At 35.1% G+C, this 25,723-nt stretch overlaps 1 protein-coding gene across 6 annotated transcripts in view; it reads left to right on the plus strand.

Annotated features, from left to right (window-relative positions):
* The window catches only part of LOC132550376 (polypyrimidine tract-binding protein 3-like), a 108,801-nt gene that overhangs the window by 28,573 nt on the left and 54,505 nt on the right, over window positions 1-25,723 (plus strand). For 2 of the 6 annotated variants that reach the window (XM_060214430.1, XM_060214431.1), the window contains exon 1: window positions 19,854-20,252. The exons of 3 other annotated variants lie outside the window; for them this stretch is intronic. In XM_060214430.1, coding sequence (XP_060070413.1) covers window positions 20,040-20,252 — 213 coding nt within the window. In that variant the 5' untranslated portion in view covers window positions 19,854-20,039. Of the gene's footprint in view, window positions 1-19,852; window positions 20,253-25,723 lie in introns of those variants that run through there. One more of the 6 variants, XM_060214429.1, reaches the window with a different exon arrangement.

The following is a 25,723-nucleotide window of genomic DNA, read 5'->3' on the forward strand; positions in this document are numbered from 1 at the left end:
TGCCCTATAGTAATCACGGTGTCCATCCGGCTGTCTGTCAGTCAGTGCTTTTGTTTCTGTGTGATATTTTAATTTCCTTTGGCCGATCAAGCTCAAACTGAATACAGTTCTTCCATATTAAAAATGTTTCCATGGGATTGCTTTTCATCTTCAAAAGTCTAAGGTCAAAGTTACTGGTACTATAAATAGAAAAATCAGTTTCTGTGCAATAACTCAAGTTTGCTTTGGCCAATCAAACTCAAACCTCATACAATGCTTCCTTACAAAAATGGCTTGGTGTGGATTGCTTTTCAGGTTGGGGGGGGGGGGGGAGGTTCAATGGCCCAGATTACTGTTAGTTTTAAGTAGAAAATTGGTTTACCTAATATAACTTGGGTTCCCTTGGGCCAATCAAACCCTTTTTTTCAGACCCAGAAGTCAAAGGTTGAGGTTATTGTTGCAGTAATGAAAAATCCTTTTTGTAGAATAACTCAAGTTTACTGTTGTAGCCTATCTAAACCAAACTTGATGCAATGCTTTACCAAAAGTGATTGTTTCAGATAGACTGCCATTCAGGTCCAAAGGTCACTGTAACTACAAGTTAAAATAAGTTTCTGTATGATAACTTGAGTTTGCTATGCCCAATCTAAATCAAAGTTCATAGTACATGTTTTTTCTATCTTAAGGATAGAGAAAATTGGAAATCATATAAAATTGTCTCATTTATTACCTAAATATAGAATAATGATAACAGTTGAATGTGAGGCTTTCTCAAAGGAAAATTATGAAACCAGTTTTAAAAAATAATTGGAGTAGACAACAGACTGCTGTAGATGATTTGTCTTGTTTAGCATTTCTGTAACATAAGATTTGTAATTTACTTTAAAGGTGTAGTGAAAAAAACCCAGTAATTACTAATTTGCCACATGGTGATTTTCAAGCACTTGGAAAACAACTGCAAACCTTGAATCTCATGATTTTAAGAAAATTGATCTCAATTAAATTGTAGTCCCAATATATTATGGCATGGGAGGTTCAGTGAGCTGTTAATCGAACCCCTTGTATTTTACTGAAAGGAGTTGAACATGAGTGGGTCGCACATCGTGTCTCTTTTTATTTTTTTTTTTAACCGTTATAAAAGAATGTTGGATATTATCACAAGGCCATCTCATGAAAGAAAGATATACATTATATTGTAAGGCTTGCACTTCAGAGTGGTCTATACAGGATAAATGACTCCAATTTCTTTTATGTAGTCATACAAGTTTAAATTCGTTTTTGGTCGTTACAGAATCAGGTTTTAAAATCTGAATATGAGTTATTATTAAACCATTCAGGTAAACGATTGTTGTTGCTCTCTGCTAGAGACCCGCTCTTTAGCCATGTACTGATTTCATTTTGATTGGAAAAAGCTATCACTTATAGAAAACAATTGTTTGTATCATTTATATGCATGTCATGTTGTGTTAAGATAATGACATCACACATTACATTTTGACATAATAAAAGATACCAAACATACAGACACGAAGTGACTTAAAGTTTACTGTAGAAATGAAACATTTTGCAATATTTACCTGAATTATTGAACATATGGTAAAAACTATCTTAAATTTGTTTCCATCTTACATGTGATTTAGGGACCTCCTTCTAAATTTTCCTTTTCAGCTTGTGAAAGGCTTGCTAAAATGAAACATTCTTATCTGGTTACATAAATCTCTCATTTAACAGAAACTTATGTAAGAATGAAAAATCAGTGGCAGATTTTGTTTTTAAACACAAACTTTAATAAGCATTAGTAAATTATTCAGATTTCTCTGTTTTGCTTTAAGCATAATTATATTAGGACCATTTTTTCCCGTTAAAAATTAATAAATGGAGCAACAGTTGTTTTACAAATAATGAGAAATCAATGTGATAGTTACAAAATGTGTTGATCTGTTTACATGATTATAGCTCATTATATCACTAACTAGTCATGTCTATCTTTATGATTGTTTGTTTTAAATAAGCAGAATTTATTTTAGTGTAAGTTTTATGAACAAAGGGATTATTAGCACAAGTAGAAAATTCTAATCGGGTGCAATTTTAGCTGTGATAAACAAGCTACTGAGTGAAAGTCCTTGAGAGCGGAACACATACACAGGAAGTCTGTGTGTTATCTGCATGGAAAATAAAATGACTCTTCCTCACACCAACAAAGGACAATGATGAAAAAGGAAAAAGAACCCATGGGCTTGTTTCCTCTGTGGTGTGATACGGATGTGCTGAGTTTATGGTGATACAGAAAGAGGCTGATATTGTTGTTAGAGCTGGCTCTATATTTGTCCTTTTATCTATGGCCATGTAATTAGATGTTGTCATCTATTATCCAAATTACATGCATTTCAACAAATTAGTTCTTTTGAAGCCTCATTGGCATGGTTTGGTGTCCACTAGGAATAGCATTTTCGATATTGGTATTGTAAATGTCACTTGCTGATTAGCATAGTTGTGGTTGTAAGTTATAGGGTTCTTTTCTTTGTCTTTGAGTTTATCAGGTCTTGTTAGCATGATGAAACATAAATGAAAGTTATCAATTGTACTTGATCTATATATATATATACTGTATATTTCGTATCAAATCAGGTTATCTGTTTTTAGTTTCAAATCTGAATGTATTTTAATATATCGACATTGAAGAGCCGCCTGCTTTAAACAATGTTTTGCTGATTAGGTTTGAGTGTTGAGACAATAATCGTCTGGCACATGGTTTTTTTTTTAATCTATTCCCATTGTGAGTATTGCATTGGTCTGTTGATGAATTAAAACCTTTAGTAGAGTGATTGGTGTCACAGGCTATAAAATCATTTCTTATCAAACCTGCTTCTGAATCTGAGAAAATGTGGGCAGTTCAGCTTTCTGTTTGTCCTTTTCACACTATACATGGCAGGTCGGAAATAGATGCGAACATAGTAAGCTTTTTGGTTGTCATAGAAATCTACTGGTAAGTCATTGACAGTTTCTGGTTGGGAATGGTAAGCTACGATAGTTGGTTATGGTTTTTGCCATTTCTAGTTAGGATTAGCTTGCTTCAGTTATTTTCTGAGAACAGGGTCAATATAAATTTGCCCTGATGTTAGTATCCACTTCAAAATGAAGCTGGAAGTAATCGTCTGAAAAAAGAGATCACTTACACACTAAATGTGGAGTTTTGCTTTGGTTACCATTTTTTTAAAACAGATTTCTAAAACATTCAAGGAATAGAAAATGAAGTCTCCTTTCAAATATATGGCTTTCATGTCTTCCCAGCTTTCTGTCAGTTTTCTTTTGTTGTGAATCACTGCAGATTCTTGGACTTAAAGGAGATTACCACAGCTTTGAGTGCAGAGAAATTATGAATTTAATATATCAATGGATGTAAGGTATGGAAACAAAAATGATTAATGACTATCTGTGGTAGTGACAAACAATCCTAAACAGATGCTGGTACTGAGCACAAATTTATCAATAATTATATTTTTTTATTGTAAATTGCCTTGTAGATATGATATTTTCCTTTTTGGATTGACCTTCTCTAAACTATATCGAGACTGCTTTCCCTGATTCAAATGTTACATTTTGTTGTCATTTTATTGACGTTCGCAAAGATTTGCAAAGGTCATATTTTGTATTCAATGTGAAATCTTCAGATTGGAAAGTGTACATTAACAATATAAACAAATTTTCTGGCTGGTCTGTGGAACTTAGGTTGATTAGTGATATCTGTTCTAAAAACATTAAAAAAAAAAAAATTGTGATGATGTAAGTGATCAGAGAGCAGTGCAAATTACATGCCCAATAAAAAATACCTTTAAAATTTGTATCACATTAATACTATTGTCAATCAAACAAGGACAATGGAAGAGTGTAGTTTTGAGGAGGAAATAAGTGGGTAAAGTTGGTGTCTGTAAGGTACGTTAATTTTCATGTCATGTAACAGTTGTATCGGAGTGGTTATTGATAATATGATTAAGTGTTTGAGTTGACTGTCACTGCTGTGGGAAAGCTGACACAGTGCAAATTACAGGCCTGTGTCCTTGTTACTATCAGAAAAATAGAGGAAATGAACACTGAAACCTTAGGAAGGATAGACTTTTACAGATACAAATTTAAGAGAGGAGGGACTGTGGAGTAGTAATCTTTAGTAATAGGGATTTAGATGTTTCAGGAGGGGGACAACCTGATCAAAACAGATACAAATTTAAGAGATGAAGGCTTGTGAGGAAGTAAGATTTATAGGGAAGGGACTGGCTGATCTATCTCGAATTAAGGAGTTGATAAAACCCTATAGGGAGTGGGACTGCCAGATTAAAACATATACTTATTTAAGAGAAGATGGACTATCATCAGATAATAATTGAGTTAAGGGGACGTTAACACCTTGTAGGAAGAGCGAACTTAGATATTTCTATATACATTCCTACAATTTCAGTTTAATTTCAAATAAATTCCTATAAAGGAACTCTTATCTGTTGAAATTAGTGTACAGTAAGTTACTGTTATAAAAGTGTTGATCTTCAGTTTACTATCACAAGTATGATATGATTTTAACAATTCATATCTGATATAATTGATGAAATGACTATCTGGGTAACATGATATTTACTAATCAACTGTTATCTATCATAATAGAATATGATTATGATATTTCCATGGTGAAGGGCACTGCATAGCAATATGTAGCAATCGTCAACTAGCTTTAAAGGCAATAAGCACATATATACAAAGAGAAAAGCATAAATTGTGTCTTTGTTTGTAATGGAAAGGATTGATGCAGCCATATTAGCTAAGGGTGTCTCCTCATTATACCTATCAGTGTCCATCTTAGACTAGACTGGACATTATAATCAGCTCATAAATAACTGAATGATTGCTTCTTAGTGCTGAAGGTTGTTTCAATCCTATTTATGACTTTGTGACAGGTATGTATTAAGCTACCTTGTCTGATCTGGACAAACCTTATCGATGGCTGGACAGATGACTGGATCAGCACATTGTCAGGATTAGATGTAGTGTATGTAACATGAAGACAAGTAGAGTTTTAATGGTATCAAGATATTAGGAGTCTGGAAGTGCTTCCATTGGCTTGGCATTTAAAATAGACAATCCGCTATTTTGATTCATTTCTAATTTTAAAAATTCCCGGTAACATCAGTTTCTTTTTGAGACTGTTGATATTAATAGGATAAAAGAAATATGAAAATATCAAGAAGCTTTTTAAGATGTCTCTAGCTGGAGGGGCTGTGTTGGCAGAGTGGTTAAGGTGTCGCACCGTCTTTGTTATTAACACTCAACCTCTGGTTTGAAGGCTATATGGGGCAGTCGCCAGGTACTGACCACAGGTCTGTGGATTTTCTCAGGAAATTCCAGTTTTCCTCCACCACCCAAACTTGACATTTCCTTAAATGATTCTGACTGTTTATAAGACATTGTTTATAAGAACAATACTATCTACTGTAATCATTACCTTGTGATCTGTAAAATAAATTGTGATTTAGAATCAAGAATACTATTTGGTGAAGAAACAATTTGCTTTTCATTTTTTTCACCTACAAAATAAAATTGTATTGATATGCGCTCAGAATAAAACAATAATGAAATGACAGTGAAAATGTTTGCTTTTCTAATACTGTTATGTAGTTACTGCTGAATAATGGAGGAATAAAAACTGAGAAAGAGATAATCTGTTTCAATCATTATAATCAATCATTCATTCCCTAGTGATGACATCTAAAAAGCTTCATTTATATACAAACAAAAAAGTTAGATGAGGCTGGTGAAAATTATGACAAAAAGGCTTTTAAAGATGATCTAATTTCACCAAATAGATCAGTTCTGTCGAGGATTTCAATTGAACACTGGAGAATTGACAGCATTTACCTCTGAAAGAGAGGATCATCGATAGAAAACATGTATTGTAATGCCATTGTTTGTTAGAAATGATGGAGCTGGCGGAATGGTAATAGTCTCGGTACTGTTGTTCCTGCCCATTCATTCAAGGATATTGTCACATATCCTGTTTCAAATGAACAGCTTATAAAGGAAGAGTGCAGGGAGAAGAGTGATTGCTGTCTACAGGAGAAAGAATTGTTTTCCATTATCTACTTCACTGTGTACTATGCTAAATTTAATCTAAAAACAAGTTAATATCCCTCCTAAATGCACATATGTTGAATTATTAATTGCTCTTGTTTTTGTTAATGTGTTAAATATTTTCGATAAAAAAATCCTTACTGGAAAACATATTTTCAAACAACATTGATCCACTGTAGTTGTACTTCATTTTGTGCAATCAATTTTGGTGTATTTACAAAAATTGCCGAATAATAGATATGGAAATTGCAATAAATATGGTGTTTTTTTTCTTAATAATTTAGTATGAAATGTGCTAAAATTTGATTTTGCTAAAATGAGATAGTATAGAAATGTCGAAAATGTGATTTACAATGCTTTGATGCTATTTTGTGCAAATTGATTTTACAGAGCACATTTACAGTTTTAAAGTAACAACAGGACAACATAGGTTTCAAAATGTCACAAAACACATCAAAAAGTAATAGAAAGGAAACAAAATTCAAAGCTTGATTAATTAGTGTGATGAATCTGTATAGGATGATCAAAGCAAAGTATAGAGTTTATTTTTGTGACAGCATGATTAAATCTAGGGAGAGTGAAACTGTCAGATATCTGTGTTTGCGCCTGTATGATAAAGGTGTGACAATGGGCGATGAGTATGGGACTTGATCTGAAGTGGTGGCAGTGTAAGGGGGTCAAGTAGTCTGTTAAAGTCCACCTTATCAGCTGTCCACAGCCTGTCTCACATCCCGCTAACCAAACACACACAGATGTAGCCATCTTGTTTATTAATGTTAATAAATTATTGACCAGGTTAGTGCATTACATGTTGTCCAAGATTGGACAAATATCCGCAAAAGCAAACCTCTTGGTATTTTTCAAGCTAGTAAAATGAAATTCTCTTTGTAAAATCTGCATTATATATAATGAAAATCAATTAAATTATTCATTTCAAATTTTGATTATTTAATTGTTTTGATATGTACAGTGTGTCTATGTATGTTAAAGCACATGTCTCTGTACTCTCTAGTACTGAGGGATATTTTAACCTCTGTAGATATTAACTTGAGAATGTTGGTGACCTGCTGATACACATCAAAATTTTTTACATCTGCTTTAAAACATGTAACCTTATTCTTTATAATAAACGGGCACAGGGGTTAGAAACATCTTCACTCTGATCTTGTATGACAGTCCAGAACTCTTTGACTTTTGAGCTCATCTTAACACTTTTGTAAGTAGACATTTTATGATTTTCTTGAGGATTGTATGGTTTTGAAGTTACAAGTTTGTATATATATGTTTATTGGAATATAAATATAGTAAATGTTTTTTCCTTATTCATAAGATAGTTTGTAATGTTGTGTGGTTTTTAATAACAATACATGAATAACCTCCAATTTCATAACTAATTGATGTACATCAAAAATTAATGGTAAAATATTGATGTTTTAATTAGGTTTTTTAAAATAGAATTTTATTCAAAGTGGTGACCTTGATCTTTCTTCAAGGTTGTTTATAGTATGTCAGAGATGGATTGCTTTTCGAGTTCCTCGAGAAGTCTGAGTACTTGAGTTTGTAGGTCTGTTAATCTGGCCTCATTGCATTGAACGTCTGTGTTAGTGAGATTTCTAGGTGTTGTGCTGACATCTGTATTTGAATTCAGAGCCGTGAGTGTCAAGGGTACACTAGTTTGGATATATTTATGAAGCAAAACTGTCTTTATTAAAATCATACATGCTAATACACCAAATTAACTTTGATATTCAATGACTCCTTACGTTGCAATATAAATCCTACAGATGTCCCGATATAAATCTTTGATGTGGAAAATTTTCATTTGATACCAAAATACCTGGATGATTCTAATCAGAATAAAACCAGGAAGAATTGATTAGAGGGTGTAGTGTAAAGCCTTATGGGGATGATAATGTGTTACAATAAAACACCGCATAACAACTGATGGCATTATAAACGTGGAATGGGAGTGCTTCGGTTATGAATTTATAACCAGTATGGCAGTGACATTGTCATTGCTGATGATTAAATCAGTTATCGGTGAAATTTCTGTCTGATGGTTATGGGATATCTAAGGTATGGAGAATGTTTCTTTGGTTATATAGACATCTTACATTGCATGGAAATCATTTCAGAATAATGCTCTTAACTTGAATGAAAACGAAATAAGCTTCACAGTCTAGAAGTGCAAGTAAGATTTGTTAATTAAGCTTCTGGAGACTGAGACTTTAAACATTGTTTTAAAAAAAATGTGGCAGAAGTGCAAGACCAAAAAAAGGAAATTAGTATAAATCCTTTAAATTACTGAAGGCCTTTGTATAAATTAGTATTATTGTAACCTAATTAAGTATTGCACCCAAGTATGGAAGAGAGAGGTGTGGTATGGGATAATTATTGTCATGAACATGATAGACAAAATGGAATTCCAAAGTAGGATGATATTTTTATACAATAAAAGTTTATCCACTCAGAGACATTATGAGGCTATCCAATATGAGAAAGACCATATATTTCTAAGACTTCTCAAGAAGAGGGTAGACAAGTATGAGATGTTTATGATTCCAGGGAGAGGTGATACCATGATTAAATAACAAAAAAAGAAACATATTATCTATGGAAATAACATTTATCATGTGGTAAATGTTGGTTTTGATATACATGTATGCTGTGGAAACTTGAAATTTAAGGTGGTGAAAAATAAAAAGGGACAAAGAACAAATGTGTCTTTAAAAAAAGGAGGGAGTGGTGTTGCTTTATTGGATCTTTTCTTCAGTAAATACATTCCTGTGATCTGATCATTAGGATCAGGACAAGGCCATTAAAACTTCCTCAATTCCCTAGACTAAACCCAGCACAAACAACAACAGGTAGATGGAACTGGAAGCTTACTGGTGGGGAGTGGAGTGAATTATACCTACTCACAGCCTGTACACACAGAATCAATACATCATCCCAACAATGTTTTCTATATCCATGACATGATAACCAATAATCCATGCTTTGACAGGACTAATGGCAAGAGATGGCTAGGCTCCATTGTAAAGGGTATATAGGACATCACAGCTTGCTAAATCATGCAGCCAAGTCTTGATTATGGCGTGGAATAAATTAGCACATTTGCTATAAATGTTTGTTTTCCGATCTTGTATCAACATCACACATTTTTTATACAAAAATTTTATATCAGAAGACATATGGTGCAGTTTTTAATGACGCTGTATGGCATTGAATATTTCAATAAAATTATATTCACATCGCTGTTCTGATCGTGTTTTGAAATGATGAATGATGATTTGTTTGATTTAGAAGTTTCCTCTGTATCTATGCATTATTGAAGCTCTCTTCACACTTCATTGTCAACCTTTGTTCTACTTGCTGTTTTTCACCATTGTACACTTTAATGAATCAAACCTTCATTATTTTACATGTTGATGGATGCTGCTCTGGTAACAGGTTGTTGTGACGGTGTTTGTAGTTTCACTTAAAAAAATAAGTGGAAGTGCATATATTTATGGTAGCTGTTTTGAATAAGTAATGAGTTTTTAGTTTGAGAACAGATCATGAGCGTCATGGATGTCTTGAAGATGTATTGAAAGTTTAAGAATCATCATTCATGTTTTTTTTTCAGTATTTAATTACTTGGTTTATCATCAACATCTCTTGTTTGAAATAATAATACAAAGAATTACTTTTTATATTTTAAGGAAAAAAATTGGGTTCATCATCAGTTTAAAGTGTTACTCATCGAGATGGCATTAAACTCTGTATTTAGTATACCAGTAGACACAATTATAAAAAATTAATGGGCAATATTGATAACATTAGCTTTCAAAACCCTTATCTCAGACTGCCTCTAAGATACGTGTAGTTGACTGTTGCTATATCTGATGTTTTTATTGCTTAATATTCCTACTTACAAAGGAGTTTGCACCTCTGGTATATAGAGATATGTCAGTGATCAGTTCTGGTGATTACGTGAGGATGACTGGAGGAAACAAGATTTTGTTCATCTTATTGATCAATGTAAACATCTTACGTTAGCTTCACTGGTCAAATATCTTGTTTCAAATAGGGTCTGGTAATTGAGCTGGGTTTGATGATTTCATGAAAAAGACTGTATTGGAGTCAACATGATAGGTGTAGATCATTGACCAACCAATACATTACCTTGTTATTAAAGCAGATTATTACCATACAGAACACTTCAAATAAATAATCAGCAAGTTTCATAAAAGTGAGATTGGTATACATATCCAAAACAAAATGCTAGATAAGCGACTTTTGAGATCACAAATCTGAATGTATCAGCGGTGAAGGATAATTAATTGTATTATCTGTGTTGGGAAGTTTTCTCTTAACACCAAGGACATGTTGACTGTCTGGTGGCACATTGCTGTGACAGCTGGTCATAGGTTCTGGACTGGTATCCAATACATCATGCCTTGTTCTCAGGAAGGAATGCTTCTACAATCAAATTGATGTACCAGGTCTTTGTGAGAAAATCTCAAACCAATTTTCCTATTGTTGTAGTGTGTAGTTTGTTATATAGAAGGGCTCCCCATGGACTCGAGAAGTCTTTGAATGCTAAACTTTGTGCTGCATGCAATGACTTGGCTGCTTTTTCCCACATTGCTATGTAGGCAGTTCAGAATTTGTTGCATGTAAGGAGTAGCAAAATCTTCAGAAATGAGAAAAATTGTCTTAAGGATACAAATTATTGAAAAAAAATACATGTAAAACTGTGCAAAAGTGATGTAATTTCTTCTGGGGTTATACCATTGAACATTCATTCTTGATGATGACTTGTCAGTCATTGATTGGTTATTATTCCTCTATCTATTAGAACTTGTTGTGTTACCTGTGTATAATGACCTTGTCAGAACTTGTGTTACCTGTGTATAATGACCTTGTCAGAACTTGTGTTACCTGTGTATAATGACCTTGTCAGAACTTGTGTTACCTATGTATAAAGACCTTGTCAGAACTTGTGTTACTGTGTAAAATGACCCTGTCAGAACTTGTGTTACCTGTGTAAAATAACCTTGTCAGAACTTGTGTTACCTGTATATAATGACCTTGTCAGAACTTGTGTTACCTGTGTAAAATGACCTTGTCAGAACTTGTATTACCTGCGTATGATGACCTTGTCGGAACTGGTTGTGTTATCTGTATATAATGACCTTGTCAGAACTTGTGTTACTTGTGTATAATGACCTTGTCAGACTTTGTTACCTGTGTATAATGACCTTATCAGAATTTGTGTTACTTGTGTATAATGACCTCTAGGTTTATGTTAAGGATGTATATTGAATTTCAATGTCTTACCATAATGCACTAATTAATTGTTTTTGGTGTTTAACTGCAAACAAAAGAACCATGTGATGTATTTTTACAATTTGTTTACATTAACTATTGCCCCTATTTTTATGTTCCCTGAAGGGAGAACATGTAGTCGATGCTTTGTCTGTCCGACCATCATAATTTTGTCTGGAGCATAACACAAAAACTATAAGTGAAATAAGCATAAATCTTCATAGATAGATAGACCTCAACAGGGAGAAGTGCAGTGCACCAGAACCATCACTCACTTTTCACATAATTTTGGAGCCTTTCGTTATTTCTCATACTTAAATTTTGTCCAAAGCATAACACTAAAACTGTAAGAGTTATCAACATGAAATTTCATAGGTAGATAGAAATCGATGAGAAGGAGGGCTGTGCACAAGAATCATTAATTCGCTTATTGCTATTTGTATTTTTCATACTTAAATTTTGTCCCATTCAGGGAGCATAACCAGTCTGCCCTAGTATGTTATGGCCTAGAAAACATAAACATCAACTGGAAATAAGTACTAATTGAATGTTATTGTATCACAACTAGTTCAAAAATTTCTGACTGGTTGTGATAATCATTACCAACTGGAAGAAAATGTTTAACAATATATGATATCAGATTGCCTTGGAAATGATTTTGTTAGGAGAATTAACATGTTGCATAAAATCAATTAGATCCTGTAACATTTTCTATGAAGAAAACACTGGAAAAAATTGACATGTGTAAAATTAAAATGCCATATGTCATGGTTCCAAAACTATATTGAGAGGTTCTACGCTTGTATTATATAGCATCAAAGTCTGATGGAAATAGACTCAAATAATGATTAATTCATTGATTGTAATTCCTATTTAAACACAAATGAAGGAGCTGTTTGTTTAATCAATACGAGCACAACAGCTGTGTATATTCCGGATGGCGGAATAAATCCATTTTACCAGTTAACATTTCCTCGAAAGATTGAATAATTTGTACCAAGTACTTGGATAAAAATTTTCAAACAAAAACACACAGTTGCTTTTTATTTATTTTTTTTTTTTGCTTTTATTATACAACCAATCCACATCTAAGAAATCAAAATTTTACCTCCTATTTACTGTTAATTATGCTTTGTATTTGATATTTGACAAAGTATTGTTAGAACTTTTTTTATTTGTTTTAGCATTGAAGTTATGTTACCTGAAATAGCAATATGTATATACATATATGGTATCTACGAAGTCGGATTGGATCATCTCATCATTTGCCTGATAATAGGATTCCATGTGATAACGTCGGTTGTCATTTGGTTTCTGTGCAATACCTTAGGTTCCTTTCAACCAATTTGATGACAGCTGCATACAGTGTTTCATTACTAAAAAAATGTTTGCTTGGTTCTTAGATTGCAACCAGTAGAAACAGAAAATTTGTGTGATCAACATGGTTTCTTTTATGACCAACATTATTTCTTTAAGTGCTATGACTACCCAAGTTTGAAGGCCAAAGTTCAATGTCACATACTGAGATTATTATGTTACTTTTCTTCCTTACAAAAAAGCAATTCTTTCATTAAGTAATTAATTGACTTTTTACAGGGGTCTTGAAAAATATTTCAAACCACTAGGCACATGACTAGCGGGCTGAAAAATTTATTTGTCCAGATTGGAAATTTACTGGTCCAAATTCAGTGAGGATGTGACGTGTCTTTTTTTCTATTTTTATGTATAGTTTTAGTGAAAAAACCATGCAGTGATGACTGCTTTGCATCAGACATTGTGCGTGACTTAGACCTAGTGGTAGTGTTTGTTTATATCAGACTGACAAGATGCTGCTAAATACAGACCGGTATATGTTGGTACCGCCCGAGAGCACCTGACATCAGTATGACTGCAGAAAAATGATTAAGGTATTCCGAATGCTATATTTGACATCATGGGAGTTTCGGTGTAATCAAAAGTTAGTGTGCAGACTGGAATATTTTGTTTTCGAAGTACCATAAACGTGTTTCTTTGTTTTAAAATTTCTTTACATTTTTATTGAAATTTAAGTTGTAACATTAATATCATTGGAAAAAAGTACTCATCAGACAGATGACTGACAAAGATAAATCTGGTTGTCCGAGACAATTTTCACTCGTCTATGACGACCGGACGAGTGCTTTTCCGGACCCCTGTTTTTACCAGGTTTGAAGGTCAAGTCTATCATAACTATAGGCAGAAAAGTTCATCTATGCTTCTTTATTGAAAGTGCTTACACGGATTTTTTCCTCAGTAGGGTCAAAATTATGGTCATAGTTAGGGTGTACTATACTGTGAGTTGTTACATAATACTTAAATTTAGGCATAAACAGCTTTCATGTCTGCAAAAGTCCCAAGTTTCTAAAGCTGTCAAGAGCTAGAACTTGGCCAATGTATAATCAGTTTGTTGGCATTACCTGCCAAAACTGATAGATGAATAATTGTTTTCTGTTTTGAGATAGAAAAAAAAAACTTTATGCCAATCTGTTTTGATTTTGCTTGTATTGTAGGGGTTTTTTTTTTCAACTTTTATCAATGTATTTAATCCAGTGCCATGTTGTCTTTGGAATCTGTTTGGAGCTTTGGTAGTGGCAGTAAGAAAATTTCAATAGACCTTTGGAACCCTGTCAGTGTGGTCAATATGGACACATGATTTATACTAAAAGGCCATGCAGACCAAATATTAGATGATGATACAGCAGACTGCTTAGGTTGAATGTTTGAAGTCACAGACATTGGAACATCATAGATCAAAGCTTGTCTAACAACTCTTGTTTAGATCTAGGGAAGCATACAGTCTCTTCTAGTATTGTACTTTCAAAAAAGAAGTTCACTGGAATTCTGATTTATTTTAGCTGAACCAAATTAAACTTCTTTAACAAGCCCGTAATATTTAAATATATTCATGAGCTTTACTGCATTTTTCCTATCTTAAGTACTACTAACTTTATTTTATGGTTTAAGGAGTTACGGACCTTTATTATTGCATGAAATCACATGATTATTTATTTGAAAATGAGGATATCAGAGTTGTACGTTTTTATTGTTCTTATGCATGTGAAGAAGGAAGAATTGAGGAGTTTGGTTTTGGGTGGTGGAGGTTTAAAAATGATTTGTAAGAAAGAAAGCATGGACTGGTCAACTGTCACATACAATGTTATTTGAAAAATCATATGCACTTTTCAATATGGCAGTATAAAACAATGAAAATATATGAATAAATTAGATAAAGGAAAATATACTAAAATGTAGACTATGTGTTGGACACCGCAATTACATGCTGGTCCAAGATTAGACAGCTTGATTGGTACCGAGGACCTAGGAAGTCATTTCTCTCTGTTAGTTTCTAACAGTGCCAGTGCAACAGATGTTTAATTTTGTAAAGTGATCATTCCAATGGCTATTAAAAAATCCTGATTAGCAAGACTAAGAAAATACTTATTGTCACCAGCAACAGTCATTTATTTCTGAACAGTGGCCAAATGTTTGTGCTGTGGAATGAAACACTATTCAAGACAATATTTATGTGGTAAAAAAGGTCAATGCTGTAAAAATGCATTTCAGCATTACATGTTACAAGTATATAGGATTGGTTACATAAAAGTTTTCCCCACTGATTACTTGAAATTTTGAAATGAATCAAGAAAGGTAAAACTTTTGTCTGTAATGATTAAGTAAAAACAATCATTGAGATCAAAGATGTGTGTTGCAGACAGCAGTTTTTCAAAGCATAAGAAACGAGTTAGTAAGGAACACTGTCTCTCAATGTCAAGAGATTTTTGTGAGGATAAAAGGTGTAGAAGGCTAGAGATTAATTGAAAAGCGACAAGACTACTTCATTAGGTGAAAAGCCTGAGAACAAGGAGCTTGAAGTCTATTGATCCCTATAACATGTTCAATTCAGCATTTATCCAAGATTAATGACGGCTCCCCTAGTCTGGGACTTGTACATGATGTGCTATGTCAAGGAGAAATCATTACCTGGAACAGAAGCTGTAACTGGGTTTTGATGTTTCACTGTCCTCAGACCAAAACACATCAAAGAGAACCAGGTAGTGTGATGGAACTGACATGAAATCTATGGTAGGTTGGACGTTTGAGGCATATCAAAGATGAGTGGAGCCTGTGTATGCAAAATAAAACAACACACTTTCTATGTGCTCAAAAGATAGGCACTGACATGGAAAATCTCATTGGTTTATTCTGGGATGTTAGAAATGAAATTCAAATAAAATACCATAGTAACATGTAAATGAATCTGAGGCTCTTTAAGGTCGTGTGACACTTGTGCAATGTTAATGTTATCAATTTCTTTATTAGGACCTTTGCTAGATGGGAAATTCATACATTTTTTTTTTATCTTTTCCTTTTTTCCCTTTTCAATGTCACCTTGATATAATTCTTGTTTCCATATTTATTGGCTTTTGTTGACCATTTTTTAGTTAAAATCCCATACATGTGATCTGAAGTCATAACATTGTTAGGTCTCCTTACATAGAATTCAGAGGCAGTGATATCTGAATGGTTAATTCATCTGACCATCTTTGTCACTAGCCCTCCACATTTGTCATGGGTTAGAGTCTACATAGGGCAAACACCAGGTACTTGGCGCAGCATTGGTCATTGGTTAGAGTCTACATAGGGCAGACATTAGGTACTTGCCGCAGCATTGGTCATGGGTTAGAGGTCTACATAGGGCAGACACCAGGTACATGGCACAGCATTGGTCATGGGTTAGAGTCTACATAGGGCAGACACCAGGTACATGGCGCAGCATTGGTCATGGGTTAGAGTCTACATAGGGCAGACAGCAGGTACTTGCTGCAGCATTGGTCATGGGTTAGAGTCTACATAGGGCAGACACCAGGTACTTGCCACAGCATTGGTCATTGGTTAGAGTCTACATAGGGCAGACACCAGGTACTTGGCGCAGCATTGGTCATGGGTTAGAGTCTACATAGGGCAGACACCAGGTACTGGCCGCAGCATTGGTCATGGGTTAGAGTCTACATAGGGCAGACAGCAGGTACTTGCCGCAGCATTGGTCATGGGTTAGAGTCTACATAGGGCAGACACCAGTTACTTGCCACAGCATTGGTCATGGGTTAGAGTCTACATGGGGCAGACACCAGGTACTTGGCGCAGCATTGGTCATGGGTTAGAGTCTACATAGGGCAGACACCAGGTACTTGCCGCAGCATTGGTCATGGGTTAGAGTCTACATAGGGCAGACACCAGGTACTGGCCGCAGCATTGGTCATGGGTTAGAGTCTACATGGAGCAGACACCAGGTACTGGCCGCAGCATTGGTCATGGGTTAGAGTCTACATTGGGCAGACACCAGGTACTTGGTGCAGCATTGGTCATGGGTTAGAGGTCTACATAGGACAGACACCAGGTACTGGCCGCAGCATTGGTCATGGGTTAGAGGTCTACATAGGGCAGACACCAGGTACTTGGCGCAGCATTGGTCATGGGTTAGAGGTCTATATAGGGCAGACACCAGGTACTTGGCGCAGCATTGGTCATGGGTTAGAGTCTACATAGGGCAGACACCAGGTACTTGGCGCAGCATTGGTCATGGGTTAGAGTCTACATAGGGCAGACACCAGGTACTTGGCGCAGCATTGGTCATGCGTTAGAGTCTTCATAGGGCAGACACCAGGTACTGGCCGGAGAATTGGTCATGGGTTAGAGTCTACATAGGGCAGACACCAGGTACTGGCCGCAGCATTGGTCATGGGTTAGAGTCTACATAGGGCAGACACCAGGTACTGGCCGCAGCATTGGTCATGGGTTAGAGTCTACATAGGGCAGACACCAGGTACTGGCCGCAGGTTTTTCTCTGTGAACTCCAGTTTTCCTCCTTCACCCAAACCTGGTACTTTCGTAAATGACCCTGGTTGTTAATAGGATGTAAAGCAACAATAAACTAAAGTGAACCACAGATTTCAACTCTTTGAAACATGGAAGGCTCTGTCACAATAATTGACATAAAGTATATTCCTGCAGGGCTTTCTGGTTTCACAATTTTTTGAAGAGTTCTTACTCTGTGTTTTGTTGATGATTTAATCTTGAGCATGTCTAGAGATCTCTGAGGCTTTGACAAATCTCTTTGAAATTTATTTTGATGGTTGGCAGGTTTTTTGGCTGACCTAAAAAATATCTCGTTTGACAATTTTGGATGAGGGTTAATAACCCGTATGGTGTTTTTTAAATATGTTGGTTTGTATGGAGACAGGCCTTCATAGTTTTTGACCAATCTGTTGAGAAATATGTAGGCTTAAACCAGGACATAAAATTGTGTTTTCCTGAAAGATTTTTTTATGACAAATTTTGGAAGAGTTGCTGCTGTTGAAGTGCATAAGCATTTCATCAGTTATGATCAACCCATCAGAGACATCTTAAAAGTTTCATCAATATGAAGACCTAACTAGATTAAATCTCCATTAGACTACCATCATCTGATGGTGATTCTTGAGAAGTATTGGTTGGATCTTTCTCAAATTTTCCTATGTAGGTTCCCTACGGTCCCTAGTTGTGCCTGTTTGATTTTGAGACTGATCAGAAAAACAAAATGGTCTGCAGGTGGCCATCTTTGATTTTTTTAATGAAGTTTGTTATAGCTTTTTCTTGAGAAGTAGTGGTTGGATCTCTCTCAAATTTCATGTGTTCATTTCCTTCGATCCCTAGTTGTGACTGTTTAGTTTTAGGACTGATCAGAGGAAAAAATGCTTCCAGGGGACCATCATGTATTTTGCAGTTAAAGATTATTATCACTATTTCTACAAAGGAATGTTCAAATTCATTATCATGAAGAGCACAGAACCGAAAAGAAAAGAGAAAAGAAGGGAGAAGATTCAACCTTCAAAGAACAAAATAAAAATCAAACAATGATGGGTGCCAAGATCCTTCTGGGATCTTCTCCCTTAGTCTTCAACCAATCTATTTTCAAACTTGATTACTTTTTTAAACTTCTCAAGTTCCACTGGTGCCATTGAGTTCGAAATATATATATGGTCAGATGACTTTTAAGGTCCAATGACCTTATTTTTTATTTTACGGGTCAGTCCTAAATTCATTATGGCAGCCATGTTAGAAAACACATTTTTTCACTGGTGCCATTAAGCTGAAAATTGGTGGGTCTGTTAAGGAAGGAAACTGAGAGTGTTTTTATTTTTGGGGTTGGTCTGAGATCCAATATATCTGCCATCTTGAAACCAGAGGTAAAATAGAGCTTTGCTTTCACTACTAAAATATTCCAAACTGTTTTGATCATATACGTCTTTATAGTCTGTTAAAGCCCATGGGCCTCTAGTTTAAGGTTTTTTTCCCTGTTTGACTTATTAAATCATTGTGAAGCTGTTGTAATCACAGCTGGTAAAAGTTAATTCCAATTTCAGTGATTTGTATCAGCACAAATAGGAAAATGGGCAGAAAAAGCTGGGCTACCTCTTTCCTAATTTCCTCATCATGTGATATAATGAGAACCCTTATGCAATGATCTGGTTCCAAGTCAATGTACACAGATTCACCAGCAAGTGTATTATGTCGTTTTAACATTGTTATTGTCTACAGTTATTTCATAGTCTCAATAGCCCCTCTAGGTGATTACTACATAATACTTCTACTTGATTTTAACACCCAAAAGACAGAATGATTTCCTATTAGTAGACAATTGTGTTAATTTACATACCACGTGCGTGTTAGAATTTGCTCATTTGCAAGTAGTTTATACTTCTCTTGGCGAAGCTGATTGCTCAGAAAACCTTTACTGACTGTCTGATAAATGTTTCCATATATATAGACGTGTATGTTACCTTTGCTGAAGGATCCCCGTGTGCACATACAAACTGATGACAGTATTGTCTATGAGACAACAGCCCACACCATATTGATTGCCAATATTTACTCGCTTTATGGCTGATGAAAGCTGTAGAGAAATTAGAGGTTGATATGGGGAGGTCTTTGTCACTTGATATGGGTCAGCAAAAGCTTGGGTATATTTATGTTGTTTGTGGTTGTCCAATCATATCTAGTCTAACATAGCCTTCATCTGTTTGTACTATCAATATTCCCTTGGGGTACTTTGTCTAGATTATTAAATGTGGACGATTTTTTATGTGCCTTTATCTAGAATTACCTTCCTTTTTATACCCTTACCTGAGTCCCAGGTATTTAGACAGTGCTGTCACATGACTGTTTGTTTTGTGTAGAATTTGTCATGGCAGGACTATATGTGTCAATATTTGTACAAATTGAAAGCTTTTAATATGAAGTTGTGGTATGCTGTAGATGATTGGTTCAGCGGGAGTGTGGCCGCTCAATAGAACAGCCTGTGGGCTATTAGGCCTGTGACATTCAGGTTGGCCAAGTACATAGGAGTTTAGTAGGAAGTGAGTGTGAGTCAGGGCCTTTTAAACACTCTCAGTAGTACAATTGGCCTATCTGGTCTGCATCAGGTGGAAGAGGAGTACAACACTACCACAGTTTGACCAAGACCAACAACAGCCACAGTCTACTATCACATCCAACCAACAACTCACGACAGTGCGCCACGCTACGCTAGTTAGCTACCTTGGCCGGGCGGCAATAATGAATTAATGTGACACACTATGTACGTTTGTTATTACACCTATCCAGGGACACAAACTCCGACAGCAGCCGTAGCTCCGCCGGCCACACCCAGCTTTGCAGCATCTCCCCATCATACCATATCAGCGCCCAGCCCCCTCCAGATTCCCATCAGCGAGCAACTTCTCTTACAAGCACCTGGTCCTGCTGCCCCTGTTACCCCGCACCACATTCCCATCAGTATCTCCAGAAAGGTAAGGCTTGTGGATCCAGCAGCTGACTCGTCTTTTACGATATGTGTGACATGTGCTTTTAGGTGGTGTGTTCAGCCAGCCATGATATTACAGCTAGGATGTATTGTACCATTGTTTTTGTGGTGGGATGCTATTGGAGTTATATCTTTGTTGGATATCTGTGTATATGTAATGAAAATTGGATACAGTCTGTTGGGTGACATCTGCTGGTTACGTGTAAATATATTTTTTCAGTCATACTGGTCTGTTTGAATATTAGTTTTATGAAGTACTTATCCAAAGCATGCCGGTTTATTGTTGTTTTCTGTACTACAGATACGGATGTCTGTATATATGCGGGACATCAACCCATACAATGTGCCAGACTCTTTACTCACTGATACCAGGCAGTTTTGTTTAAATAACTGTTTCAGGAAATTGATTTATGTCCTTTCTGACTATGTTTTAATGTAGTTAGTGGTGTAAATTTTATATGGATCTGATTTAGTTCCTTGATGGTTCTATCATGATTATGATTTCTACTGTAATAAATTTAATGTTCCATAATTTTTACCTATTTCATGATCTTGATAGGTTAATATTTTATTGCTGACTTTTAAATGGGTACATTTATAAACCTGTCTCATTTATTTATTCATCACCCTCTAACAGCTGGTAAGTAGACTTTAAAGTGATTCTCTGTTCCATGGTTGTGCGGTTTCTTTTTCCTTATTCTATGCTGTTAAATGTTATTCAGCCATTCTAACTTTATCAAGTACACGTGGACAATATGATAGTGAATAGGTGTTCTACACAGTGAATTTGAGAGTTTTTACATTGAATTTCTGAGCTCTATATAGTTTAGAATGTGAAAGATAATATCACAGCCCATTGATGATTGGCTCCTATGACAATCCAAATAATACGACAAATTGGCATGTTAATTCATCTTACGCTGTTTAGTATGACGAAGTTTGACCTTGGCCCACGGTGTCATCCTGTATCCTATACAACGTGGTAGTGTTCCAAACTAGGACCAGGCAGGAAAATTGTCAAGGATTTAGTAATATGACCGAGGTTCTTTTTCTATTTTGCTGTAACGACGCCTATGAATTTAAACATATATTTCAAAGACTGCTCAACTTTTCTTCTTATTTACCTTTTGATAGTATTTTTTAAAAAGGAAATAATTACAGTGGACTTGGATTTCTGTCATCGATAACGGTCATGTTTCGTTGAGATCTTAGCAAGTGATCTCTTATATATCAGTTATTTTGGAGTATTTTATAATTACCCAAATTATTTTGTGAGTTCACCTGAATAACCTGTAATGACTTGTTATCTTTTGTGTAATGAGTATTTTAAAAGGAAAGTACTTTAAAAAAGAAAACTAGTATAAAGTATAGGTCTCAATTCAAAAGGTAATGTTGTGTTTTAATTATGTGGAATTTGTTAATGATTTCTTGAATCAATTTCTTTTAATTAAAAGTTTCTGGACAAATATGTGCACATACAAAAGAACCTGATTAAGTTGATCCTGATCTGCATTATATAGCAAATGAAGTTACTATGAAAGTATTTGTATTTTGGTGATATTTCCATCAGATAGAACAATGACTAGAGGCAGTTTTCCACCTGAGGTGTGTTATGTTAAAAGCTCTAAGCTAGGACAAAGGTTGACATTCAAGACTAGTGAAAGGTAAAAATGGACAAAGGATAGTGATGACCTAAGGCATTAACTCAGGCCTTTGTCAGCCTGTTAAGAATTCCCATTAGTTGGTGTGTAATTAAAACCCATTTCTATGAAGCTATAGACAGTGAAAGCACTCCACAAGGTAAACAGCACCCAGGCTTATTGTTATTGGCCTCAGTATGTATTCTTCCATTTTATTGTCATGGTTACCAATTCCTTATCCCTTTTGTCCGTTCAAAGTCAAACAGGAAATATTTACTTTAGAATGCTGTTGGAAATGATTTGAGAGCTTTGGTCTGAGTAGTGTTGACTATTACTTTGTATGATGTTGTGACTATGATTTGGATTTCATTGTGGTGTCATGCACTTGGTAAAACATACTTGAAATATTCACTGTCTGACCGTGTTTTACCATTGTTAATTTATGTAGTAACAGCTTTTTAGACATGTTTGATCACATGGGTAACAATCTTGGCTTGTAGTTTTAAGTTTTAAAATAGTGTTAATTTGCTTATGAAAATAGTCATTATTATAGCACTTTCAGCCTGATTATGTCAGTCCAGCATGTAATTATGTCTATTGACATTATCTGGTACAAGTTACAGTTGTGTTGATATGGTATTTACCATTGTCGGATGTTTATGGGCTGCTTTGTTCACGGTCAAATGAACAGCGATCATATCTCGTTTGATGGTGGTTAAAAGTGCCAGATCTATTGAGTCCATAATTGAGCTAGCGTCTAGTCAGAATTTTGATTGTTTGTATTTCAGTGTCGTTTTGGTGATAAAAAACCCAGATCTATCACTGGAATGGTTGTGATTGGATGACCTGTATGGTTTTAAAGTGATTCTATAATTGCACAGTTGAAAGTATAAGAAGATTTGTTATAAAAGTAAGGCAATGCCATATGATCCTAGAGAATAGATTGTTAAATAGATAACTACTGTTTTACTGTTGTTCATAACCTAAAATAAGCTTTAATAGTTCCTTGCATGCCTTTTTAGTGTCATTCATGAAGGTAATATTCAGGCATCTGGTAGATCAACAAAATTCATATAATATTCCATAAAAATATGGATTTCTAACTTTTATCATTGTGACAAGCTGTCAGTATGCAGAAAATGTGGTTTGCTATTGGTTCAAATTTTCCTCCTCAGACGTTCATGGAACTGCAGTCCATTAAAGAGACGATGCATGCTTTCCCATGTGTGTATTGAGTTTCACATTTTATAGCATAAATCCAATTGTTTCATCTTCTATGGCAAGCAAAAATGTCTGTGCTTTCTGAATTAAGTAGCATGCAATTTTGTTACTGGAGATCTAGATTTTGCATGAGGGACAATAGAACTTTTTCATATTGTATCTCCAAAGGTGATTTTCTGTCATTCAGGTAGAACATAGCCTGCAAATCATCATCAAAACAGCCAGTGTTGACTGTTGATATAAAAAAAAAGGCTGAATGTTGTCATTGATTTGGCTGTTATTCTTACGTTAATCACTATAAAGGCCTTGGAACATAAATTCTATTTTTCTTTTCAAAGAAAACCAAAAAAGGAGTAATATTCAGTGTTTTACAGATTCCTTAGATGTTTAGTAGATACATAAAGATAACATTTCTAAGGTTTACACGGGAAATTGTCTTCTGAATAAAAAACATTCAGACAAGACAGTATAAAAGATGATTGTATACATGGAGTGGGAGAGAGAATCACTAGGAATGATCTTTGATTATGTTCTGGGAGATAAATCAAGATAACTCTTTTCTCTGTTTTGTATTCTCTGTCTGATATTTTAAAAATTGGAGTTACGCAATAATTCTCTAGTTATTTTGAACAAAAGTTTTTTACCTTAGGTTGTTTTGGGTTAGATTTACAACCAGATTTTACAGTGGACTGACTCAACCTTAATTTACAACTTGTGTGTACTTTCTTGTATACCCATGAAAGGCGATCTGCCTGGTAAGGTCATTTTACCTACACATACAAATTTCACTGCTAGTTAACAGCACTGCATTGGTGTAATTACCTCGTCTCTTCTTTGTAAAGTTGCAAAACAAAATTGACTTGAATTGTGGATTGATTTTTTTACCAAAGATTTGTATATCAAACTTAATCACACTTTCAAAGACAGATTTAAGTGATATATGGTGTGCCAGCCCGAGGGATCAAGGGCCATTGTCTATCTCCCGGTAGAGAGAGACAGGTATGGGTGCGAAGCAATAATGTTCTACTGTTGTACATGTGACATACCCATATTGAGAAGGAGAGAGTCCCTATATAATCAATACTGATAAGGGTATAAATCCCCAGAAATATTGATTCTCACAATGCTTAGGGTTGAAATTCAAAATATTGCACAGGTAGAAAGACAAGACTGTACACCACATCAACAAGGCCTGTCTCTGACGGTATCCAAGATATTAGAATTGATGACTTCATCATGAAGGTAAAGGTCTCCATTGATTTAGAGGGAGGGGATTTAGGGAAAGGATAGGTTAGGGTGGGGAGTTGGGTTTTACAGGAAAGGAAATGGGATAAACTTAATGAAGAGGAAACAGGAAAATTTGGATAGGAAATGTTTGATATTTGGATAGGAGATTTTGGTGGGAGAACACAGTTGGTTGCAAAGCCAGTGGAAGGAAGACTTAAGTTGTAGATACTTGAGGTTTTAACAATTATGTATTCTGTTATTTGTAAACAGAGATAGATAAAATCTTGTTCAAAACAGTTCATTGATCTATTTAAGTTTTTTTTTCTTTATTAGCTAATTTGTGTTAGATAAGTGGGCCTTTTTTTTTAGGAAAACAGTGTTGCTATCTTGTATCAAATATATTCAAACTCTGGGTAAACCAAAGTTGTGATTTCAAGTGGTTTGTATATGTGTGTGTATAATCTGCATGTTGTCGACTGTAAGGAATGACAGGATAGAAATTCTAGAGTAGGGAGAGGAAGGAAATCATAGCAAGTGTATGGACCTGATAAACCTAATCAGGAAATGTGTCATAGGATTACTATAATTCCTGTCCCTGGCTGGGATAGCAGGGCATATACACGTACAATATACTGACTTTAGTACATTGTGTACGTGTGTTGCAGCGCTATCATTTTAGAAATAAAGCTAATTCACATAAATATAGAGGTTTAAATGTTGCATATATGGGCATGAAGAGGGTCAATGTGGGACACTATTCCAGAGGTTCAACAAGATAACAATACTAGTAGATGGAGAAAATGATTTGCTATATAATGATGTACAATATTATGGAGAGGGAGGATGGAGAGGAAAATGCCGCATTGTTTGTTGGTGAATGTCGATGGAAAGGTCATGTAAGACGATTATGCATAGCAGGCGTTACAGTAATATTTCTCATATTTGGCTTTATTTATACAAAAAATAATGCCTTATGTCATTATCATGTGGCCTTGACAACAGGAAGATGATATGAAGGTTTTTGTTTCTTTTACCGAAAAGTGATATTCTATCATCGGAATATGTGGAATATGGTTGCTTCCCAACATGACAAGGACCTTAAACTGTTTGTTAAATGAAGCAACAAACATACCATGGTCTTGTTTCAATAAGGAAGGACCAAGGAATAATTGTTAAAAATGTCTATTTCCCAAATTATCTGTTTAACTTCATGAAAGTGTGATCCTGGTAAACGCGCAATATACTGCTCAGCAAGGGAGATCTTCTCATTAACTGGATTGGTTAAGTGTAAGATTATTAAACTCTTAGGTTTCGGGTTTGAATCCTGGTGGAAGCATTGAAATAGAAATTGACTTCTGTCACAGAAAAA

This window comes from Ylistrum balloti, unplaced genomic scaffold (genome assembly GCF_031769215.1).
Source record: "Ylistrum balloti isolate Yb309-2 unplaced genomic scaffold, AGI_CSIRO_Ybal_v1 Utg370120, whole genome shotgun sequence".
Classification (NCBI taxonomy): domain Eukaryota; kingdom Metazoa; phylum Mollusca; class Bivalvia; order Pectinida; family Pectinidae; genus Ylistrum; species Ylistrum balloti.